We start from the raw sequence: 25,329 nt of genomic DNA, 5'->3' as shown, positions 1-25,329 counted from the left end.
ACAGCACAGCATGGGCATGGAGAGAGGAGGAAGGAGAAAAAGGAATTTTCTCAAGCTGCCCCAGTCGTGCCTCAGCTGTGCTCTGGAGGAAATGGACTAAAGCTGCAACTAATTTGGAAATAGCAAAAGGGGAAGTGTATCCTAGAGAATTTACAAGAATGGACTGAGCTGGGTTTCAGGGATTGAGAAGCATTCACTTTTAATAAATTATTAAATGTTATTAAGAAATAATATTGATACATCATACCTAATTTATAAATACTTACATAATATTCTATTTTTCTACTAACAGAAGAATACAACCAGTTTCTCATACATGACCCCCAATTTTTGCCTAATTAATAAGCTATCCAGAAGCTGTTCATTTCTCAGATCAGAGTGGGTTAAAGGTGTCTACACTGACCTACAAAATGATGGAACTCAGATTGAGAAAAAACAACAGAAATCAGATTTTCTTGAAGTAATTTGAAAGGAATCTTTGCTACCAATAGCCTCTTTGGAGATATAAAAGCATATTTCCTCATATTAGTGTATTCACCTTGTTTCTAGAATAAGTGTTTAATGCAAGGTTGAAAATTTGGGAAGGAATGGAACAGCCAAAAAGCAGCTTTTTTTACAGGTGAATAAAAAAAAAGGAGAAGCAGTAATCTACCATTTCTGAATTCTTGTAGGACAGAAGAAACAGAAAAATACCAGCTCCACTCCTCAAATAAAGTAATTTTTGTCCTCAATATACCTGTTAACTTGTTAACTTCAAAGACAGGGTAGATGAGAAGAAGAGGATTGTCTATGCATGTGGTGGTGGAAATATGAACAGGATCTGCAATGGCTGGGGAAGGGAGAGTGGAAATCCCTTTAGCTCTGCTGGTAAATAAACCCCTGTTTTGTGCTTTGAAACATGTATCTTCATTCTTTATTATTTCAGTATGGCTTACCAACTTTTATCTCACCCCCCAAAAATAATATATTTTTAATTCATTTTCATTGAATTCTCATTCTGATTACACACAACTTGGTAGGCATTATTAGTTTGAAGAGTCTTTATTAATATAAAATAGATGGTAATGAAACATTGGTGCTCCCTGAAGTAAGCATAGAATAAAAGACAAGCAAGTTTAAAGTGTATTTCTCAAATGGGCATCACAAATACAACAAGTAGTGAATTTAAAATTAAGACAAAAATTGCTTGCTGGTTTCTGTCTTTTGAGAACTTTGTTTCTTAAAAAAAACCCAACAAACCAAACCCAAACACCCCCCTCCCCCCAAAAAAACCCCAAACTAAACCCCAAAAAAAACCAAAAAAACAAAAAAAACCAACCCCAAAAACAGACCAAAGAAATTGAAACAAAAAATTTCAAAAAACTGGACTGAAGACAAGTCCTCCAGCTACTGATTAACTTTATGCCAGTGGACTGGCCTTGTTGCCCCAGATGTTGAAGCACTAAATCACTGCTGCTGGATCCAGCTGCTGGATTTCAAGATCCATCTTTACATTGAAACATCCCAAAAGGGCTGTTCAGCCTCTGAGCACCCTGGGGATGCTGTATCTCCACAGCTTGGCCTTGGCCATCACAGCAGGGAAGCAAAGCTGCTGCGTTGCTCATGCTAAGATGAAAAGAGGAAAGAGCAAGTTCATACAAACATTTCCTTTCTCAGCTCTCTAGACTTTATTTTTGCAGTTTAACTTACAGCAAGCCTTCCAAACACAGTGCAAGCCCACAACATGTGGCAAACGTTCATTTCAGGTCCATTTTCCAATAAGATGGAGCTGGTTTGTATTTGGGGCATGTGCTTTTGATGCTCCTACTTGGAGTCGCGTGGAAAGTCAACTCAGTTCTTGTCTTTTGCCCCTAAATTCGTGGTTATTAACACCCGCCCAGCAAGCCTGGAGAAGAGATGGGTGGCTTTTAATGTCTGTTAGGGCTTTGTGCTCCTTGCTTAGATGGGCAGACCATCCTAGGAGAAGTCGAGCAGCAGAAAACTGGTTGCACGGGTCTGCGCTGTGTCCTGAGCTTCTGTACATCACGACTTGATGTTTTGGGCAGGATTGTGTAGGAAAAAACCACCACTTTCAAAGGCTCCCAGTGACTAAAAGATGCTGACTGAAGGAAAAAGGTCTGTTAAAATTAAAAAGATCCTTGGCAGAAGACGTAAAGAAGTTAAGTTCCTTCGAGATTCTCAAATTAATAACCTACCTAATTAGTGAGAGCTGCTAGCAGAGGGAGGCAGTCCACCGATTTATTTCAGGGAGGGCGTGGTGGAAACTCTCCTCCCAAACCTGGTGATCTGCGGTCTCAAATTAACGACTCGCAGCACTTTTCAGATCCCAACCCTCTTTCAAGAACAATCAGCGCCGTCCGGAAAAGTTCCTGCGGGTCTCTTTTGCGGCGCACAACGGGCACCTCCGAGCGCTCGGGGGGACACCGGGGGGACACTGGGGGGACACCGGGGGAGACACCGGCGGGCGGTGCCGCGGGGCCGCTTTGTGCTTCGTGCGCGGCGGCGGCAGCGAGGCCTGGGACGCCGCAGCCCCGCCGGGAGCGCCGGACACCGGGAGGGGCGTGTCCGGCCGAGTGGGGGCGTGTCCGGGTGGAACGGGGGCGTGTCCCGGGCGTGTCCCGGGGCGTGTCCGGGCCGAGCGGGGGCGTGTCCCGGGCGTGTCTGAGGCCAGCAGGGGTGTGTCCGGGGCGTGTCCCGCCGGGCCCAGGCGCCCGCCCGCCGCCGGCCCAGCCGGAGCGCGAGCCCCGCGCGGATCCCTGCGGCCGCCGCCGCTGCCGTTGGCGCGCGCGCGCCGGGAACAAAGTGGCCGCGGCGGGAGCGGAGCGCGGCGCGAGCGGGGCCGGCGGCTCGTGGGAGGCGGCGGCGCGGGAAGGGGAGGCAGCGGGGCCGGGAAGATGAACCGGAGTTTCAACAAATCTCAGACTCTGCGGTATCTGGAGTGCAGCGCGGTGGAAGTGAAGAGTAAGGTGAGCGGACCGCGGCGCGGCCTCGGCCGGGAGCGCCCCTGCCCGGTGGTGCTCCCGAAAATGAATGGAGCCCCCCGCCCCCTTCCCCCGTGTCTGCCCTCCCCGCCCGGTGCGGCCGGAGCCGTGTCCCAGGCTCAGCCCGCAGAGCGGGGACGGGCTAGCGTCGGGCGGCGGAGAGGCGGGATCAGCGCTCCGGGCGCAGCTCCCGGCGAGCCGCCCCTGCCCGGCCGAGGCGGCGGCGCGACCCTTCCCCGCCCGCCCCCGGCGCGGCGCCCGCCGCTCCCCGCTCCATCTTTTGTTTCGCCGCGGGGACTCCGGCGGTAACTTCGTGGGGCGGCTCGGGAAGCGCCGCCGGCCTCGCCTGGCGGGCGGGATGGGGCTCGGCCCGGGGGCACCGGGAGGAGCGGCGGCGGTGCCGCTCCCGCCCCCAGTGCTCCGACCGGCTCCCGGTTGGCGGGACGGGTGCCCCGACGCGTTCTGAGAACGGGGAGGGAGAAGGGCCGGGTCCTCCCGCCGGTGCTGCCGTAGGTGCGAGACGCAGGAGCCAGAGGGAGACCTGCAGGAATCCTCCCGCTCCTGCGGCGGCTGTGCCGGGATGCCGGCACCCGCGTCAGCCTGTGCCCGCTGGTGGGGCTGGGGCAGGAGCCGGGATCGGCAGGGCTGCCGGAGCTGGCCGCCCTAAGGAGGTGCCGGGGGGCTGTGCCTGATGTTGGTCGTGCTCAGCTCTGGTCGAGAGACTTTGGTCGCTCTCGGTTGAACCAGCACATCACAGTCTTGCCTCTGAGGGCGAAAATAAGTAGCGTTTAAGCAAAACTGAGAAATCTCCTCGAAAGCCCCTGTTTTATACACATATTACAGGCAAGGTGTAAGTAATGCATAAGTTGAAAAGAGTATGGATAACGTTAACATTTCCCGGAGTCCCTGATCACCTGCTGAGGTGGTGTTGGAGGTGATGTCCTTGGGCCTCTCTGCTTGGTGCTGCTCATTTTTGTCCATTTTTGCTGTTAAAATCTGCGTTCACATCAAATGGCCTTGAGCAACACATGGAACAGAGATGGCTTCAGTGGGAGAAGTACCTTGTATCCAAGGGAGCCTCCAATCATTTCTAAACATGGCACCTGAAATGTGGGTTCAGGCCCTTATTTCCTAACCTGCTGTTGCTACTTGAAAGGGCTCAACTGGCCTAGAAAGTTCCATTCTGCTTCCATAGCTGGAAAGTTTTGGTTTAGTTTGTACTGGTTCTAAGATGTAACCCACCCACAACATTCCTTGTGGCTCCCAAAAGCTCCAGATCCTGTCTTCTGAATTATACCCCTTACATTCTATGAGTGTTAAACTAAAGCCTTGACCACATAGAAGAATTTTTAAGTTCATCCTCTCTCTTCTACTTCAATGTTGCCATAGCTTGAGTTTGTTCTATTAACAATTAGAAGCAACCTTATAATAAAGAGCTCGTGGCTTCCCTTACAGCTGCAGGAATTCTATAAGTGAATCCTACCTGGTTCTATAGACACAGAGTGATGTACAGGGAGATTGTAAGCCTAGGAATGATTGAGGGTTTTTGGAGGGAAGAAAAATAAACTTACATGGGTGGGACCGAAGGCCTTCTGTAGCTCAGGGTTGTCACTGCTGGTGGCCCAGAAATTAGTATGGAGAGCTCTGCTGCATTGTAAGAAAACTTGAAATAGAAGTTAAATTGAAAATACCCTGTTGAGGGCCTAGACCCAGCAATGATCTGTAAACCTGCAGCGTGTGTCAGTGGAAGCTGTGCTGTTGAATTTCCTGAGCTGGTGAGTTTTACTGTTAGCATGACTTGGGCACAGTAACATCTGGGCTGTTGATGTAGCAGGCTGTCGGTGCTGACATTGCAAGATACTTTTATTTTGCCTGTAAAGCTCACAGGCTCCCTCTCACAGAGTTACTCTTCAATAATCTGAAGGAGGTCCAGTGAAAAGCTCTGGCCAATGGTACCTGGCAAGGTGCTGTATAAAAACCTTATAACTCTTACAAAAACACGGTGCTCTTAGGTTATCATGATGGCAGCCTTATCCCTGTGGATCACTGTGTTGTTGTGCTGTAATCATCTAGAAATACAGAGAGTTGAGGTTTTTTTGTCTGCATGGACTATCTGAGGCTGGGGGAACAAAATGGTTCAGTAATGCAACTTTTGGTAGCCCTACGTAGTCAACCTTTTAAACACTTAGTTGCTTGTGTTTTGTAAGTATGAGGCCTGCCTGGGCTTGCCTGGGAACTTGAAAGTTGAGTCTGAGAACTCATGATTTTGCAGCTATCGCCTGGGAGCACGGGCTGCCAGGTGAGCAGAGGTGGGTGCAGCTCAGCCTCTGCGCCAGGGCATGCTGCTGGCCCTGGGATCAAGGGATTCTTGGTGGCTTTTCAAAGGCTGGGGAAGTGGCAGTCCGTGGGCAGGTGGAATCCCTTTCAGCAGAGGAGCTGAGTGTGAGAGAGTGCTGCTTTTACACAATGGTGTGAAATAGCTTTTCTCCTCTGAAGATTGAGTTTGATCAGAAGGAGCGCTGGGAAAAAAATGGTTGTGGGGTGTTGGATGGGAGATAGTTTGCAGATGTTGGGATTTTGATATCCCTGCCTCTGATATGATAACCAGGTGGTTCCTTTCTTAAGGATAAACCAGCATCCTGCTGGCGTCTTGCATTAGTCACAATTCAGAAATGGCTTCTGTGAAATCTGATTTTTCTGGATTTTCTGAATTTCTTTCATTTTCTCTGAAAAACAAATTCTTGAAAGTCAGTTTGTGTCCTTGATTATTGAAAGGCGAGAGTTTGTCAGCGCTAAGTGCTATGCTGGGTAAGATACTTCTCTGGAAATCCCCAAGTATCCTTAAGTTGTAAGGTTCTTGATGTGTGCCAGAGGGTTGTTAAAAACAAAGTGTGTGTGTATCTGTGTGTTGGAAGTGAGGAGTGGGGGAGGGAGGATGAGGAGGAGGAGAAAGCATCTTGATGGCTGAACTCATTCCAGTTTTCAACATCCTTCTTGTGCCTTTGGGCCAAAACCTGCAGGCGGTATTCCTCTTTTTTTGTCCAGTGGGCCTGTGAGGTTTGTGGATGATTGGATTTCTGCGGGTCTGAACCAGCCTGTAGCTCTGCTGAACCTAGCCTGACCCATCACCCCTGCTGGGAACATGGCCCAAAGCATGCTTCAGCTCACCATTCTTGTGTCCATGGATTTTTCATGTCTGTGCCTACGTTGGGGGGACGCTGGCAGTGATATATTCTCTGGCTCTGTCATTGCAGAAGGATGAGCTTTGTTGCACTGTCTTGTACCTTTTTGTGTGTGCCAGGTCACTTTTCTCTGGGTGACTGTAAGGTGCTACAAAAGCTTGATGGGTCTCTGTGCTGCAGCAAGTGCTGAAGGGGAAAACCCTCTGCCATCTGTGCACACCTCTGTTTCAGACACAGCAGTGGTGGAAATTGCTGCAGTCGTCTTCTTTAAGAAGTTCCCTTCTGTTCAGCTCCCAGCTTTTTCCCTTCCTCTGCTTCATCCTCAGAGAGCTGGCCTTAAAATCAAAACACTTAAAAGCTTATTGTTAGATAGACAAGAGGAAGGGTAAAGAGAAACCTGCTTAGAAGTTGGCACATGTCATAAGAAAATATTAATTGAATTGTAATTATACCTTAGCCCTTCTATCCCATCTTTCATGACAAAATAAATTAGAAGCTCCGTTCTTATCTAGGTGTTGTCTCTGTAGCTCAGGATTAATGTTTCAGCCCTTTTAGACAGGATCTGAAAACACATTAGCTTGCTGGCTTAGAACAACTGTGTATTCTCATGTGTCCAGTACTCACTGGCTCCTTTTCTCTGTTGGGTGACAAGTGAAGTATCTGTCCCCTCTCAAGAAACTGCCTCTAATCTCTGAAAAGGGTTTCCAGATGACCCTTTCTCTCCCCCTTTTTCCCTTTTACCAAGATCTCCAGTGCCTGCAATGTGTGGGGCTTTTTGTGTTTGTTTTGTTTGGGATCTTGTGGCCACAGGCAGAGTTCTTAACCTATTTTTCATTTTCTGTCTTTAGCTTTACGGAGAGGTTACAGGCTTCTTTGCCCATGAATATAAGCCTACAGAAGAACAAATGCTTTTAAAATAGAATTCCTACTTTAGTGGTGGAACTTCTCTTGAATTCTAACTCCATGTAGCCAATCTTCTTTTGTCTTGCTCAGAGTGAAAGGAGATTTTCTTTTTTTCTTCCCTTGAATACTGTATGCAGTTTTTCAAATGGGAGAGTAACTACCAGCCCAAATGTGTATTTCTTTTCCAATCTCTTAGAAATTTTGGAGTAGTAGAAGTATAAGATTGCCCCAGGCCTTTAAATGATAGCACTTGGAATTGTTTGTGAAAGTGTGTGTTGTAGTTTTTTTTTTTTTTTTTTTACTTTGAAACTGACAGGTCCACGTTTCTGGCTTAAAAGCAGCAGAATACTGTTTTTCTGTTACTACTATATGAACTCCTGTGAACTGTATGTACTAGTAAGAACTAATTTTCATGATTTCAAAGTTGGCTAAATGTGCTCGTCGTTCCCTGATAAAAATGCTTTGCAGAAGAACCCTTTGTTGTTGATGAGCCCTCTTGGACAATGGAACTTTTGATAGTGGCTGAGGATTGTCAAAGCACAGCTACCTGACTCACGTGCTGACTGTCACATTGCTGCCTTACTAATAGTGTCATGTTTTCTTGCATTGCAAACTGATTTACAAATCAACAATAACGTGACTAACATCCTACTGCTATAAACAAACCCATTAAGATAAATAGAACCAGTTAATTGTAACCATATTTTTAATACTCTCTTTTCCTATCCTGTTTTGACTTTCATTAAATGTTGATGTTTAGATGGGCGCTGCAAATGGATTATTAATAAATTTCCAATAATTTTCTGTTGTGTCCTGAGTAGACATGATACTGTTACGGTGTCAAAGACAAAAAGCACGTTTGGGATCCCCTGTGCTCTGTGCTCGTGGGAAGTCACTCGCAGCTGAAAGACTGTTTTGGTCTGAGGCACGTGCAGCAGTCAGTGCTTTAGCAAGCCTGCCCAGCTGGCAGATAGATGTAGCATTCAAACAGCTCGTGGGTGCTTTGTCCTGCTCATGTGCTGTCCTCCCTTCTCAGAAGAAGTGTGCCTGTGCTGTTACATGAAGATCGATGGTTTAAACCTTTTGCATCTTCCTCCCTGCCAAAGTTGCTGGTATTGCATGGCTGTTGCTGGACATGACTGTTCAGCTATGGCAGTGTATGTACACACATTGTGTATTTGAAATGTATAAAGTGTAACATCAAGCAGTGTTAAAACTGCAGCAATAGCAGTAAGAGCAAGCTTACTTTTAATAGTCCCCTCTAAAGAGATTTTAAAGGTCTGGTTCTGCACTGTCTGGTGTTAACTGACAGAGGTCTGCAAATTGTGTTTTCCAGCCTTGTGTACTTTGATTTCACTCTAACCCTGAAGCTGTACAGGCCTTCTGAAGTTTTAAGAAAAGTTTTCCATGTGTAGCACACTTCAAAATAGATCAAAAACCTGCGCTCTTAAAATGCTACAGAATCTTAACACAGACTTTAAGTCTGCTTAAAGTTTTTAAGCAGTACTTTAGATTCTTCCAAGTTAAAGTCATACTTTTCATACCTGGCATAAAACTAAAATAAGTGCAGTAAAAAGCCCTGTAACCATCTGATTTAACTTCTGTTTTTGAGCTTGAAAACATATTTGATTATATGCAAACCAAATGTGGCACGGACTCAGAAAACCGCAGTGCTTCCCCCTCTCAAATAAAGACTGTGTGCCACAGTAATAGCAACTTGAGACAGTCTGGATTGTTGCAAAACGTGTCAAGAGAAAGAGACTGTAAACATTAATCTCTTAAGAAGTGTTGCCTCTGTTCCTTTCCCTCCCAGTTTGCTGGGCTTTTCACAGCATGTATTGTGCTTATTCTGATGTGCTAAATAGCACCTACTAAACTCCTGGTTCCTCTCTCATTACAAACAAATCTTTGTTCTTCATAGTAGGATAGCTTTCTGAAGTGGTCATAGCTAGTTACCCCAAGTCTGTCTGCTAGGTGCCGTGAGAGAAAGTGACCACAGCTTTCAGCTGAGCCACAGCAGCGGGTCCTGTGCATGCTTGCAGCTCTTCACAGACGAGAGGCCAAACCTTTCAGCTGAAAAGTGTGGCACGAACAAGTCATCTTGGGATAGTTCTGTTCAGGGGAGAGCTGCAATGAGCGCCTGCACAGTGTAACTCACTTCTCTGACCTGTACTCTGGCACCGTGGGAGCAGTAGTGCCTCTAGGAGATCCAGGGAAGGCTGGAACACTGCTTTGAGCTACCTGGTGTCACAGAGCATGGTGTGGTGGAGGACATGCTCTGGTGCTCAGGTCTGATGTAGTTTCAGGTCTGTCTTGTCACAGAAAGATGGTAGTTCCTCCAACAACGTTCCTGAAGCAAGTGTATTGGTATGGGCTTGGGTACCAGCTGTGCTAACTGGATGGATGGCACGGACCAGAAAGCTGCCATCTTGTGTTCCAGTATTCCCATGCTTTCCCATTCTTGATCTTGCCTCCAGGAGGATCTCTCCTGTTTGTAATACTTTTTAGTCTATTAACTTGGGAATTTCTGATCTGCTTAAAACTTTGTCCAGCCAGTCTGTCTTATGTGAGTAGTCTTCTCAAATTTAGTCTCGCCACACTGAAACAGTCCTAAAGGACACTGAACAATGGACCTTTCAACTTTAAAGAGCACCTCAGAAAATTAAATGTTGTTTACAGCCAAGTCAGAAAGGAATGTCTCCTGTGTGAGGTTAAAATACCTGTGGAGGCTCTGTCTAACAGGCTCCAGGACAAGCCACCTCCAAGGAGTGCTTCAGAGGTGCAATTAATAGTGCCTTCCTCTGTAGTCCCTTATCATTCCATTTCTGAGAGACTTTGTGTGCACTTAATCTGAGCTTTTAGGAACCAAGAAAGGTTTTCCAAGGATTCACTGCTTGTCTCTAATTACCTTTACAATGGTAGGCCATGAGTTAAAAGATGAAATGTACCTTGGGAGATGTTGCCTTCCTCTAAGTGAAGGCAAAATCTCCCCGTACAGATGTATTCCTGTTCCCATTGGAAATGCCTGAAGTTCACTCAAGCAGAAATGGCTGGTGTGGTGCACCAGCCCCAGGGCCACCCAGCCTTGTGCCATCCCTCCTGCTTCCACCCTGCACAGCTGTTCCCAGTCCCCCTTCAGGCCTGGCCAGGGGTGTGCGTGCATCTGCATCAAATTACTTCTCTGCAGCTGTTGCTGGCACTGAGCTCATGAGGAAGCCTCTGGCGGCAGCTAAAAGGATCTTAAATAAGTTTGCAAGCAGCCAGAGCCCTTACTGGTTGCAGGTTTCCTGTATCCATGTGGATACCTCTCAGTAAGTGTTCTGAAAGCGGTTTGCTCTCGCAGGAGACCTGGGGTAGGGCAGGGCTGCCTTTCTGCAGGAAGCTATGCTGTTGACCAGACCCGACTGCTTTGTCCCTCTGGGTGGCAAGGTGCCAAATCTTCCTTTTCTCCCTCATGCTGATGGTGAAGTGCCATGGCTGTATGCATCCTGTGCTGTGTTTGTGCTTAAGCCCTGTGCTGTGATAGAGTGTGTGTTGCACAGGACCATCTCAGTCTACATCATTTGCAAACAGACTTTGCTTTGTTCCCAGAGATGCAGGGGACTGGAATAAAAAAAAAGGAAGATACTTGGTTTTGGAAAGGTGGACTTGGCACTTAAATCACAGATTTATTTTGAAGGCTTTGCTTTCCTGCAAACAATTGTTTCTTGAAGGAGAGTGGCACCAGGGGTTTAAATATTGGGAGGTGAGGCAGTGAGGAAGGCTGGCAGTGTGCTGCTTGGAGACATCGCTGACAGACATGGTAGGGAGAAAGCAGCTACAAGCAGCTCTACTGATAGGAGAGGAACTACTGGAGCAGGGCTGGCAAAGAAAGGGATGATGGTTCCAAACAAACAGGCTAAAAAATTGTTTTTGTGGATAACTATTTTCGCAGACTGCCATGCGGTGGTGAGGCTAAATAAGCAGTGTAGTGGTCTAGTTCTCTAAAGTTGTGAAATAAGGTGAGGCAGAGGAAAGGGTAACTTTGGCTTTAAGTTGCCCTTGAGCTGACAGCCAAGCATCTGTGAGACTGAATGCAAGGTGCATCTCAGGAGCAGAAGGTGGTCTGAGGGTGATGGGAACAGAGAGAGAAGAATTCCTCTTCCAAGTAGATGCAGAAGAGAGTGCTCAGCGTCCTGAGCTGAGCCTTACAGACCCCTGGAGAGGGCTGAAGGAGTTACAAAGGTTGTTCTTTAAACAAACAGAGATGTGAAACATTGTGTCAGAGAAGCAGGAAAAAAGGGGAGCCGCTGATTTTCTTTGGTAAGAGAAACTATTGTAAGAATTTAAGATACTAAAGCATGGCTGTGTTTCTCTGGGAGGGTAAAAGGAGGGAATAGAAGGAGGAAGGGTGGAAGTATGGCATGATGTCAATCAGGAAGAAAGTTTGGGGCTGAAGCTAGTGAAATTGTGTCCCTGATGGGATTTCTGTGAAGGGCAAACAGAAGAGAAGCTGTCTTGCTCTTGTGACTCTCTCTTGAAAGAGATAGCAAGATCTGAGCAGAAAATCTCACACTTTCCACTAGGTTGATCGTTTTAGTGAAGCAGAGCTGCTCTGGAGCAAGCCATTGAAGAGAACTTGTTGCAGAGAGCATCTGCTTGCTTGGTGGCTTCTTGCCACAAGTGACAGTCACTCTGAGGCTGGGAGCAGAGCCAGAGAATGCTGTGTGAGCTGGGAAAGGTGTAACTGGGGGAGAAAAAGGAAACAAAGACACAGAGGCATGAATGTGACAGCCGAGCTCTGAAGTCCCAGGTGAAGTCAGCAAGCACAAAACCATTTACATTTCCCTCCTCCTCTTTCTTGCCCTCTGCTCATTCTCACTGATAAAGCATGCCTGATTAGGTCTTCCCAGTTTTGCAAATCTCAGATGTAAGCAGAAATTACTGTCCATGCAAGGATGAAAGTGTTTAGTTTTCTTTCTGTTCTTGATTTTTTTACTTCATGGGAGAAGTAGGTGGGTAATGTAACTCATGTTTATTGCTAAATGTTGCTCTTTGATGTCTTCTTATTACAATGGCCTGATTTCAAAGTCAGCAATAAAGTAGAGGGATGGCACCTCATAAACATAGGGCTTCATTTTTGGCCCTGTAAACATCTTGAAACTTAAAATTTAAAGGAAAAAAAAATGAGTTGCCCTCTTTTGCTTGCAAATAACTCCTTCATTTCACAAAACAACAGCTCTCTAAGTAAACAAACCTCAAAATCCTGCTCCCTCATCTCCTCTGACCTCTTGTACCCTTTTGCCAGAAAAAAAGCCAAAGAAAGCAGTTGATTGCTCTTGATCATCCTGTGTAAGTTTTGATCAGCTAGCTGGGTCTTCCTTCTTCTTTAACACAACTTTTATCAGAACAGTTTTCTGGGCATCTGTTTTTGTTTGGGGCTCCTGCCTGATGTGTTGCATTTTTTTGTGTGCTTTTTGTCATCAAACTGCAGACAACAAATTGTTTGATTGGCTGATACTTTGAGGAACTTGGGGCAGAGGTTATTTTTGTGAAACAAAATATACAGATTTTCTAAGTTGTTTTTTTCAGTCATAATAAGCTCTGTCAGACTAAATTCTTTTAAAGTCCCCTCCATTCCTCCTGTCCTCTGACTTCTGCAATACTGGATGCAGTATTTGCATTAGTTAAATAGGCCTGAGTAATTTACTTCATTATGGAAAACTAATCTGCTTGTTAAAACTCTTAGTTTATCAAATAGTGAAATACAGTATTGTTCTGGCAGAGACTTTGCTGGCAGGCACCAGTCCTTGTGTATCTTTCAGTGAAGGGATATGATAAGATGAACTCTGTGGCTTAGAGAAGCAGATCAGTAGTTTTGGCTATCAGAACTTGTAGTTTCTGTAAGATACACGGTGGATGTTATCTTGAAATCCTGGCTGAATACAATGCAGAGCACCCAGTCTCCAAGCTGAGTGGCACTGCAAACCCCATTATTACTGTGATACTCTCTATCAGCCTCATTAGGAATGATGAATGAGCTGAAGCAGTTTTTTCCCCTCTTCTGAAAAGACCTGCTGACAATGGTGGCTGCCTGTCTATATGCACAGGGTGAATAAATCAGCTAAACTATTACTACGGTAATACTAACTTTTAAACAAAAAGAAAGTCATTCTCATTATCTGCTTAAATCTCTTGATTCTTCCCTTCTCCTCTACAGAACCACCTTCTAGCTCCCTTGCCTTAAAAAGCTGGGTCATGCAGAAAGCACAAGTGAAATCTTTTGCATTTGCTTACTATTGTGCTATTCCCAGGCAAATGAAATTGGCTCTTGGGCTTTCCTAAGGCTGAACATGTGACCAAGTCAATTTGACTGGACAGCATTCCTGTCAGTGCCCCAAGCCTGCAATGGCATTCCCACATGTCAGGCTCCACTGATCAGTAGTTTCCAGTGTGCCTGCAGGGGCTAGGCTGGGAGGCTTGGCCCTTTTGCCAGCTATCTTCTCATGGGGCAACTTAAGCTGAGCTTTGGGTCATACCAGCCAAGTGCAAGTAACCATCCTTGGTTCTCTCCTCTGTCCTTTTCCATGTCACTTTCCTGCTGGGAGCAGTGTCCTGAGCTCTGCCTCAGCTGTGTTGGGCAGAGCAGGATGGGTTCCCTCAGCAGACCATGGGTCCAAGGGGGCTGTGAGGGGTGGGTGTTGTGCTGCCTGGGGTAAGACTGCACAGCAGCTGCTTCCTCCACAGTACCATGTGTGCTAATGGTCCTCAACAAGCTGTCCAGTAAACAAATGGTTACTGGGACTGGCGTCTGAGTGCCCTGGCATTTTGGCTAAGGGAATCCCAAGGAATCCTGGGTTCCTGTTCAGGTGTGCAGAACAGTAGATGCAGCTCTAAGCAGAACCTACAAAGGTCTCCCCTTTAGTTTATCATGTAGATAGGCGTTAAACTTGGCACTTGAAAATGGCTTTTTCTAGCTTGAATCTAAGAAAAAGAAAACTTCAGGTTACTTTTTAAATAAGAAGACTTCAGCTTTTTCTTTTCAGTTTGAAGTGTGTCCACAGAAGTAGTTGCTGCTCGCATTTTTCTGGAGAGGAGCAGGGGGTGGAGGACAAAGGAGGACTTTTTTCCTCCATTGAAACCAGCTGTGGTTTGCTTGCTTTGTGTGCATTTGGGCACTCTGAAATCCAAACTGGAACTAGCAGTTAATATTACAAACAAGCAGCATAATTTGACTAAACAAGCTTTCAGATGATCACAACTAGGCTTTGATGCTCAAGAGTGGGATTTTCATAACTGCGGAAGTAATTTGAGAACATGCTTGTGCCCAAAGCCAGTAGGGTTATGTTGGCTTCTTTTTTTTCCTTTTTGCTTGAAGATGATTATGGTGATGATTCATAATTTTGTTAGTCTCAGCAAAAGAGTGGCTTGCATATATAGTTGATTTAACAGCTGAGAATCTCTAAGCAAGTCATTCTCCATTTTGAGGAAGAATTTGTCTGGAGAAAATTCTCCCCGTTCTTATTTCTTTTGTGTGCTTGTTAGTTTTATGTCTTTGATTTCAAGCCCTGGTATTGGCTGACTTTGCAAATAAGAACTTCCATGAGGTCCTAGTTACAGCTTTACTTGTTCTTGGATTTGTGGCTGTGGTTCCATGTGTTCAAGAGTGAGTTAGGATGGCTTTAGAGGTTTGGTTAATGAACAGTAGTTTAATCATGCCATACAATCTGAAATATTAAATTAAATGTACCAGAAAGTTGATTTAAGCTCTTTAGTCTAACTAGATGCCTGTTTTCATTATCATAATTTCCTTAAATAGAGGATCAAATTCTTCCCTCCAGTTCTTAACAGCATATTTTGTTTCTAATATCAGAAATAAGGACCAATGAAATCTTCTCCTCAGTCACTTTGAGTTACTTAAAACAGCTTCATGGATTTATAACGTTTTCTATTGTCTTGTGCCAAATCACACCCTCCTACCCCAGCTATTTTTTTTTTTTGTCAAGCACTTAATGGTCTGTAAAGCTTTAAAAATAAAAACCAGTGGAGTGACAGAAAAAATAAAGCCATGAAAACTAACTTTCCTTCTGCTGCATGGGTTGCCAAGAAATTCAGGGGTCATGTAGAGTGAGTGTATTTTCTAATAACAAGCTGTGTGCTCACATACCATGCTTCTTTAAAGATCTTGTGGTTGGGATCCCAGTGGTATTGATGGCAAACGTGCAAAGAATTTTTATAAGGTTGTTTGAATAGCTGAGTAACTTCTTTTGAAAGCAGTAGAGTGAATACTTCTGCTTTGGAGAGGAATGGTTCTGTGGATGCCTGAGATGATGATAATGAATGATGGACCTTCAAAGTTAAGTCTTATAAATGCAGTTATCCTCTAGAGGATTTAATGAAAACTTAATATTTTAAAAATGTGATTTCTTTTAGCATGGAACACTTGGGTGTACCTGTGATGTCTTGGTAGCCATGGTTATGTTCTGATGGGAGGACCTAAAAGGCCACTAGTAGACTTGTAAGCACCAGCATCTGACTGTATTCACCACAGAATAGGTTTGAATGGTAGAAGTTGGACTTGATCTCAGAAGTCTTTACCAACCTGATTGATCCTGTCGCTCTCTAATTCTCTGAAGAGAGGTGATCCATACCACGTTCAAATGCCAAACTGGAGCACTGGCCTGTGGTGACACATCTGCTGATGCTCTGTTTGCTTTCTCTTGCAGTTTGGGGCAGAGTTCAGAAGGTTCTCTCTGGATCGCTACAAGCCAGGAAAGTTTGAAGACTTCTACAAACTAATTCTTCACATCCATCACATAGCCAACCTGGAAGTGATGATCGGATATGCTGATGTGCATGGAGACCTTCTCCCTATTAATAATGATGACAACTTCTTCAAGGCTGTTTCAAGTGCTCATCCACTGCTCAGGGTTTTTATCCAAAGACAAGGTAAGATGCAGTTTCATTTCAGTGCCTCAAAGTGTGCTGCAGCAAGGGGAAGACTGGATTTGTGCCACCCATTTAAAGGCTGAAATCCTGTAAGAGGCATCTAGGAGCCATCTTGCTCTTCCTCACAGGCACTTCATTGCAGCTGGCAGGAATGGCATGGCTTCATGGCAGGGAGGGGACTGCAGTGCTGCCTGTAAGGTGTTTGAAGGATACCATGCTGAGGATCACTGGAAGCCCCTTTGCTGTCTGAGGCGAGTGTACCTTGTGCTGCTGGTACCCTGTCATCACCCGAGCATGCCAGGTGCACCATTCCCCTTGGTGGAAGGAAGGGATCTTAGTGCTACTGCTTCATATTTAGAGATCTTATCTATCCATCTTGATAGTCAGTGTCATAGCCAAGTTATTCATGCCTGTGTGTGAATGCACACAGATGTGTAGCTCTGAAAGGAAAAAAATATTGTCACAAACGACATCTTGTTTGACTCTGTTAACCTGGCAAATTATGATTTTTTCCCCTCTGTCCTTATACTAAGGAATGCTGATTCTTCCCATTTTGAATCATCAAGCAAACCTTGGGAAGAGCTGCCTGAATGTCAAGATGACATCAGGACATCAGGTTTAAGGCATGTGTGTTATTCTTCTTAAGGACCATGTTTGGCACTCTCTTCAGAAGAGGATTGGCTTTTATAAGAAGGTGTCTTCTCACAGAGCTCTTTAAGTCCCAGGGAAACCTAACACTGTGTTAACACTTCCTCCACAGTTATTTTTTTCAGCCATGAAGTGATTTATAGCACGGGGGTTTTGGAATTAAAATCTCCTCAGCAACAGATTCAGAAACAAGACGTGATTTGAGACTTGGAGCAATCATGTGGCTTTTTTTTTGGCCTGGACTTCTGCTGTGTACTGATAAGGATTTAGCAAGACGTTCCAACCTGCTCATTGGTGTGAGCTGGTGGAGTGTGTTTTGGTGTCATCAAATACATCTAGGACTGTGTGGCTCCTGTCTCTTCAGAGCATATTGTTTGTCTGCCACCTTTTAGATGTGATTTTTAGATGCTCAAAGAGCCAGTTGGGAAGAGGGTTTAGAGCAATTTGTTTAGTTGATCTATTAGGTGAGTGGAAATGTCTATGGGAGAAAACTTGCTCCTTGTTCTTGAGCAGAAAGTGCAAATGTGTATCACAAATCCAATTAGGTCTTCTTGCAATGCCTGTTAGGGCTTGTGAATGTTCATGGTGGCTCAAGGCATCAGAAATCCTTTGCATGACTTTGTCATGCCTACTTCAAGTTTAAGTTTATTTGTGTCTCTGGATAAGTCCAGTTCAGAACTCAGTTCTCTGTGCTCTGGACAGACTGCTGAAACCACTGACCTAACCTTGCACTGGGAGGGGTTTGCCATTGAAATGCTGATCACAGAAACAGGCAAATCGAGAACTGTTGTCTGCTTATAGAAAAAATTCTTCCTCTTCTTCTAGGAAAAGTGTGCTGGTTATGAAGGTTTCTAACTTTTAACCTTAATGGAAAAGGGCAATATTTACTTTTTAAAAAGCTTTTATTTTACCTGTTGCTTAGTGAAAAGAATCATGCTGACAAATGAAGGAAGACAGGCCTGTTCTTCCTCACATGTGGCAAAGCCTGAAATCTTTCCCAACACACCTTCTCCCTCTATAAAGCTGAAGGGAACAGTAAATTCTGGCCCATCCCTTTGCTTAGTGCCAACTTTCATAAGGGACTCCAGAGGTGAACATTTGAGATTAGTACTTGTGAATGATGGTCCCTAACAGTCATGCTCATCTCCTTTGCTTAGACAAAGCCTTTAGAAATTTTTCCCTTCAAGAATGAAGGTGAACTCTTCATCTTTTTTTCCTTTGCTCTGCTGGGGTGATAGAGCAGTGCTGGTCCTTCTGTTGGAGACCTGCACAGGAGGACAAGGTGACTAGCACCAAGAAATCATTGTGCCATTCAGGGGAATGTGGTGTGGCTGCACCCTAAATTCTAACTTCAGAGGCAGGAAATTAGCATGACAGGGATGCTAGTAAAATATGTGAGCAGTGCTCTCTTGGGTCTTTGAAGGAGACTGCAGAGCATGGGCTCTTTAGGCTGTTGGATCAGGGATCACTGCTTTTCAGTGGGAGTAGTCCTGGGAGCTGGCTGCCAGAGGTTGGTCTCTGTGTTGTAGAGTAGGGAGAGTTTCAGGGAACAGAGCAGAAGTATGCAGGCACAGGAGGACTGAATAGTTGAAGGTCAGATCTCTTTTTCTAGCAAAGCAAACTGTTTATCAACTGCATGATTAGTCATCCTGTCTCTTTTCCCAGTTTATAGCTGAGTTACCCTTTCTCTTGTCAGGTCAATTTCACAGTCATGTTAAAACACTTAAAACATTCTCAGAGTGGCAAAATAGGTAACTTAGTCTTTGCACAATAATCAAGCAACAGTTTTCTAGTTTGATGTTTTTCATCTGAGCTTAGTCTTGCACTTTTTCAGTTCAAAAGTCTTTCTCTCACTTGTTCCTGGAGGCAAACGATGTGCTCATTGCTTGGACCCTTCATGCCAGGTTGGTGTCCAGGTATGGCATGGCTGTTTTATTCCCCTTTCTCTCTCTTTTTTTTTCTTTTCTTTCTTTTTTTTTTTTGTTCAAATCTCCTGAGCCCCAAATTTTTCCAGATCACAGTAGTCCTACACAGGAGATGTTAGTGCTTATTAGCCAGCCATTTTAATAAGGACTAGAATTGATGTTCCCAGTGTGCTTGCAACAATTGCTGTTCCTAGCTTTTGGATCTTGAAGAATCTGGGACATTTGCAGGTTATGTTTGCATAAATTCATCTGTAGCAAGTTTTTATAGCTCATAGTGATTTGTCTGCTTAAAGTACATGGTGCTCTTTTTTTCTTTTCCTCTCCAATACCAAATTACAGTGTGGACAAAAATCCTAATTAGAGAACCAGGCTACAAAAAGAAAAAGCAGTTTTCCTTTGACTTGCTTTCCCAGGCTGCAAGTATGGGTCATGTCCTGTGTTGTAAACTGACGTGGCTCTTTTGGCTTTGTTAGTACAGTAGTGATTTACAACTGATGCTTTGAGCATGAGAATTTGTTCACTCAGCTGTAACTGATACCAGACATACACAGAATTCCCTATGGAAGGTGCCTGCTGCTGTGGAAGGGATAGATGTCTCAAAGACCTTAGAACAATGCAGGAACTCGAGGAGGTGTTTGACTTGCTCTATAATAGCTTTTGCATTTTACCCAAGACCTGCATCAAGGACGAGCTTATCTGATGATGCTGATCATGTCTTTCAAGACTGTTTGGTCTGTGTCTGTTTCAAGTGCTGTTGTTTAAGTCAATCTCTTGTATACTGCAAAAATATTTAAGTGTGACCTATGAATTCAAGCAGAAACATAAACCAGAAAAACTGAAAGGAGTTAGTGTTACATACTGTGAAAGCATTACATTATTTCTTGTATGATTAAATGGAATGAAATTATGATAAAATCTTGCTTTAATGCCTGTCTCACAGAGGCACAGTATGTGTTCAAACTGATCTGTATTGGAGCATTCTAAATAGAATGGAATAAGAGGCAGAATTATAATGGTTCTTCATTGTAAACCTGCCTCAAATGACTCCTTGAATTTTGCAGTGGGGGTATAAGGATGTAAGTGGAGGTCTACCAAGTAAAAGAGATTTGAGAATTTCTCCGCTTTTGCTTGTATTACCTACTGGGGTGTGTTCAATCTAGAAAGTTCAGAAGCTCAAGGAAGCGTGGCAAAATGAACAAGCTGATCACCCTGTCAGTACTCTGTGCAGTGCTTTTTTTCCAAGGTTTCTTTTTTTCCAAGTGGTATGTCTAGGACCAAGTGTAGCAAGCAGAGTGAACAGAGAGGTTAACTGAGCACACTGCTGTGAATCCAGGCGAATGGTTCTGATACTGGGAGAACTGATGAAGGCTGCTGATGTCCAGACCTTCACTTTCTACCAGGGTCAGCCAGGTTTATAGGGTTTGCATGGGCACTAACAGTTGCAAAGGAGGTGAGAGAGGTGGTGCACAGCCTATCTGGTCTCATCCTGATGCCAGACTGAGGTCAAATGAACTCGCCTGAGAAGCCTTTCTGTTTTATCCACAACAGGAGGTATGTTCTGATTCTATAAAAATAGCAATAAATTAATAAAGGGGGGGGCACTTTGTCAATCGTAAAGCAAATTCTAGCTCAAATTCACAATCTTTCCATCAGTAAAGTTACTTTTAAAGCTTTGTAAAGGTTTAAATGGTTTTATTGTATGTGTCCTGCAAGTAGGAGACAGATGAAGCACTGAAGTGGCAGGTGACAAATTTGTATTTCAAGTTAACTTTGTCAAGTATTACACTTCCTGCAGGAACAGGAAAGGCAAAAAAAAATCTGAACAAGCTGAAGGACATTCTATTAGCCATTACACTAAACCACACTCCACAGCAAGATGGAGCAGGGCCTTACATCATAAATTAGTAAAACCACAAATTAACTGCAGCTGTTAATTGACATGGATAGAAGTTAGAGAAGGCTGATGACTTCTGATATCTGTGTTGTCTTGCATTTTACAGTCTAGAAAACTGATAGTATGTAAAAAGCCATCAAGCAGCACCTTCAGAAACTTGGTATAAGTGTCTTTTCTTTTGTATTTATATTTTTAATAGTCCATTACTGTTACAGTAAACCAGCACTGAACATCAGTCATTGCTTTCCTCCTCCAGTGGTTAAAACTGCTGTCTACCATCAGTTCTCACTTAAAACTTGATCCAAAATCAACAGGGGAAAAATGTGCATTTACCTGGTTGGGTTTTGGATTTGGCTTGTTTTAATGTAAAGATTGGAAGATGCTGTTTTTCTTCAACTACATACAGTGACTAATGCATTTAAACTACTGTGCCATGCAATATATTTGTGCATGTTCAGAAGCAGTTCATAACTCTGCAATTTGTTATTTACCTGGCAAAGTTTCGTGCAGCTCTAAGTACCAACATCTGTGCTTAGCTTTCTTGTATTATAAAATCAGAGCAATCACACTCAGTTTTAAAATAAAAATGTGCTAATGGGACTCATGCCCAGGTCTGCCTGAAAAAGCAATGGTGGGTTGTTTTATTGTCTTTCATACTCTGAGCAGATAATCCCCAGGAATGGTTGTTGGCTGTCTAACCACATGTGTTAAACACAAAAACTGGCTTTGAGGCAGCAGCTATTTCCAGCTACCTAAAACTTTTAACTCTCTGCTCAGCCTTCTAGAGAGGGTACAGTTACAAAAGTTTGAGTTCAATTCCTTCACATCTTGTTTTTGGTTCTTCAGTAACTCTCCTGTTTGTTTTGCAGCAGAGGCATTGACTTTGTTTTCTCAAAATGTCATATTTCTAAACAAGAACAATATGATTTTACTGCTGTTGTCAAAGGTATTTGATATATTAAATAATACAGCAGTTTGCAGCACATATTAAGGGAAAATACTGAACTCATTCTGCTCTTCCTTTTGGTTGAGCTAAGCAGATTTTCACAATGGTCATCTAGGAGTCTGAGAGTATAGAATAAATTTTATTAAACTGTGCAGAGAAGGTGATTTAAGGTCTTCAGTTTATCTCCTCCAAAGGAGGGTGGGAGGGTGAAGAAGAAACTCTGCTGACACTCAGAGTAGCTCATGGGTGCATTGGAGGATGTGGCTTTGCTGTTGGTCACTGTCCCAAGGCTGCTTCCCTGTCTCCTCTGCCCTGGCACTAACACGACCCAGTGGCTGAGCTCCCTGAGCCAGCTTGGGCAGAAAACAAGTTGCTTGAGTGAGGAGCTAACACGGGATGGGCAGATTTAAAGCAACTTAACACTGCCATGAAGCCTCTGCTTTCTGGGAGGAAGAACTTGTCTGTTCTAGCCTTTGGAAGTGTGCAATTCCACTGTGTTTGGAAAGGAGTAAAAGCATCTTGTCTTAGCTTTGACAAGATTAGAGGATGGTGGTAAATTTCATGCTAGTATATAGGAATTGCTGCTAGGCTTATATTAAATCCTTTCATGACTTTCTTCAGAAACATTTCTGGTTTTGAGCTGGAGGGGTCTTTGAAAGCTTGTCAAGCCAAGTAATCTTTGTCCCACTCAAGTCCTTTGATATTTGAAGATAAGTAAAATGCAGCTGTTTGTTCCAGTGAAGTCTGGCAACAAATTACTGTAGCTTCTCTGTTCCACCTTTCATGTGCAAATGATGAGACTGGGTAATCATTATCTTTCTACTGGTTTATTAAGCAACTTTAAAAACATAAAGTTTTTAATCTGGCTTGTCAGACATAAACAAAAAACAGGCTTGGATTTTGTTGCTTGCATGGCCAGTGATACCTGGTGCCTGAGCAGAGCCGCTGTGAGGCTGCTTCTTTCCTTCTCTTGAAAACTCCATTTCTAGAGTATGAGGATATTTGATTTTCATCACCAGTTACTTTTAATTGCAACTAGAACAGCTGCTAAGGAAGAATTTCAGTGAAAGAGGGATGGAAATAACATAGTCTACAGCTAGGTTTTGTGGGGTCAGTGGATAGCTGGTAGTGGGAACTGTTGCAGAAACATGTGCTGCATAAATATTTGTAGTTGCAGTGTACAGTAAGCACAGAACAGAAGCCTGGCAAAGACAGCAAACATTTGTTGCACTTCCGTGTTAAAGCAACATGGGATTTGTTTTCAGTTTCAAAGTTTAATAACTTAATAATAAATACACATAACCAACTATATTAAGAATAAAAATAGACTTTCACAGTCTTAAAAATTGCATCAAGCTTATACCAGCACCACACACTGTGCTGAATTTAGGCTAGAGAAACTTGTTTACAGTGGGAACTCGTGCAGCCTTTAATAGGAGCCTCTCCTCAACTCCATGCCTAGCTTCAGTTCCTAACCCGCATAAGAACAAGCAAATAAACACTCTTCTGTCCCTCCAAACTTCTCTTTGTTGTCTCATGTTTGTGGATTGCTGCCCTACAAGTACTTTAAAAAACCAAAATACAAGAACTTCCCAGTTACATGTACTCACAGATAGTCTCAAGTAATGCTATTTCTTGGTTCCTTCCTTGGTTTGATGCTTGTTCTTTAAGATAGTGAAGCTACTCTGACAGGTGGCTTGGCTGTGTAAAAACAGTGGTGAGGAAGACTTGTCAAATGATCCATCTCTGTTATGGTTCCTGTTCTAGGGGAATTTTCCACTATTTACCTTTTCTTACCTTAGTAGTCAAAACAAGAGATTCTGTTTCCTGCTCATGGCTCAGGTTTTTTCCTGTTGAGCCTAGTTGTCATTTCCCTTCTGTGAGTGATGGAAACAAGTATAATGTGCAGATAATAATGAGAGTGGACAGTCTCTTCTTTGACACCAGATTTTCCATAGCACATGAAGGTAGATGGCACAGTGCAAATACAAATATTAACTCAAGATTCAGGCCTTCAGGAATAGGTTTTCTTCTGAAGTTTTGAAGTGTTCTAAACCCTTAAGAACATTAAAGGTCTTAGGACAACTTAATTGGTAGACTCTTGCACTGAAAATAAGCATGCAATGAAGGATATTTCTGCTACGTGTTTGTAGTAGGCATTGAAAAATTAACTCCAAATGTAGTTCAACAAATACAACTCTACTCAAACTATTTTTTTAAATGAATGAAACCTTCTCATTTTTCTTCAGTCTGCCTGTGTTGTTGCGATTGTGTGTTTCAAATTTAAACGGGTCAGTATTAACTCTGCATAAGAACTCTGGTTATTTTTCAGCTCCAAGAGGCAAAGCAGTTTGCAGGAGGTTGAACGAACCCTTTCTTGAACCTGCCCCTGATGATGATCTCCTTTGGATCTTATTTTTTCCTCTGCGCTATGTTTAGAGTAGTAACAAATCCTGTGGGAATATTAAGGAAACTATTAACCTAGAAAACTTCTCTGTTGTTCTTGCTTTTCAGGCCCCTGCCATATGCTGATATTAAGTAACCTCTAAAAGCTCCACATGAATAACTTTCACACCACTGATCTCCCCTCCCACCCCCAATATTCTTGTAGTTTTTCTCTTCTGCTTTTTCTCCCATGTTTTGCTTTTTTCTTCCTCTCAGCTGTTGGCTTTCTACTCCTTGCCTCAGGTTTTTAATTGCTCTGCAATGCTGTTGCTCCCTGGGCAGGAGAATGTGTTAGGTGAAAGCACACAAGGGCTGGTGTTTCTTTACTCCCAGCACTATAAAAAGGCTTGGAGAGCAGTGACAGAACAGGTATGGAAGTAACACTTAGTGAGGAGAATTGACCTTTTGCTGGGAGTCTTGGACCAGTTAATTTGCTTCTCTGATTATCCCTTTGCATTAGAAATAATAGATTACTTGAGAATTAAAAAAGTAAAGTTGTAAAGTTTTGAAGCAGAATGACAATTTAATTGGAATTGATATATAAAGAAGAAATTCTGTACAGTCTGGTGTCTTTAGAAAGTAGCTGGAATTCAGTGGAGTTGGGGAAAAGCTCTGTCTGCAAGGATGCTGCAAGGCTGCCCAGCTGCTGGTAGTGGTGAGCTCTGAGCCAGCCTTTCTGCCTCTTCAGCTGCTGTAGGTGAACACAACTGCTTCCTTTAAAGCTGAGTTACCAGCTGGGATTTGAAAAGGGCTAAAGCTGTTTCCCTCATCCGTGGATGCCATGAAGGTGTCCTAAGAGGAGGTCTGTTAGTTATGGCCTCAGGATGGACACTGGTGGCACCGTTTGTTCACTTTATTAACCTGGTTTAGTATGGCTTTGTTTTCATTCTGCCTAGCAGTTTGGTAGTTTTAGTAGTATGATGCAGTGATTTTGTATACAAAGTAATGTATCTCTACAGTTTTGCTTTTGTGTGCTGAGGTCTAGTTTGAAAAGCAGCTGAGAGTAAAGGGGAGGAAAACCTGTTGCATTAACAAAATGCATTGTGTTAATCAGAAAACCGTGGAGTTTCTTGCACTTTGGAAGAAATTCTTTCTGACTCTGAATGAATAAATGAATGCTTTATAATAGAGCCCATAAATAACTCCTAGGGTAGTACCTTTGTGGCTAATAAAAATTAAAAATTGAGTTTTCTAAGCTTGTATTCCTTGAAGCAGCATGATTTTAAGATGCCTTATCCTTTGTGGCAGTGGAGGGTGGGGGCGGGGGGAGTATAAGGCATTTGAAATACAGTCTGCAACAAGAATTGTTAAAAATCTTGTTTCAAAACGATTCCTAGCTGAGACAAAGAATATCAGTAGCAGGAGGAGTGTTTGTATCTGCATTATTCTTCAGTCACTTAAAAGTGCACTGAACACTGATGCAATGTAGTCATTGCATTTTAAAATCCCTGCATGTTAGAGAGGAGAAGATAGCATG

General features: G+C 43.6%; 1 protein-coding gene across 1 annotated transcript in view; it reads left to right on the top strand.

Moving 5' to 3' along the window:
* Nucleotides 1–2,818: 2,818 nt before the first annotated feature.
* Nucleotides 2,819–25,329, top strand: part of PARD6G (par-6 family cell polarity regulator gamma) — a 64,951-nt gene continuing 42,440 nt past the window's right edge. The window contains exons 1-2 of the mRNA XM_036379246.2: nucleotides 2,819–2,966; nucleotides 15,772–15,994. Coding sequence (XP_036235139.1) covers nucleotides 2,895–2,966; nucleotides 15,772–15,994 — 295 coding nt within the window. The 5' untranslated portion in view covers nucleotides 2,819–2,894. The remainder of the gene's footprint in view (nucleotides 2,967–15,771; nucleotides 15,995–25,329) is intronic.

This window comes from Molothrus ater, chromosome 1 (genome assembly GCF_012460135.2).
Source record: "Molothrus ater isolate BHLD 08-10-18 breed brown headed cowbird chromosome 1, BPBGC_Mater_1.1, whole genome shotgun sequence".
Classification (NCBI taxonomy): Eukaryota; Metazoa; Chordata; class Aves; order Passeriformes; family Icteridae; genus Molothrus; species Molothrus ater.
This window is presented reverse-complemented; position numbering and strand designations above follow the sequence as displayed.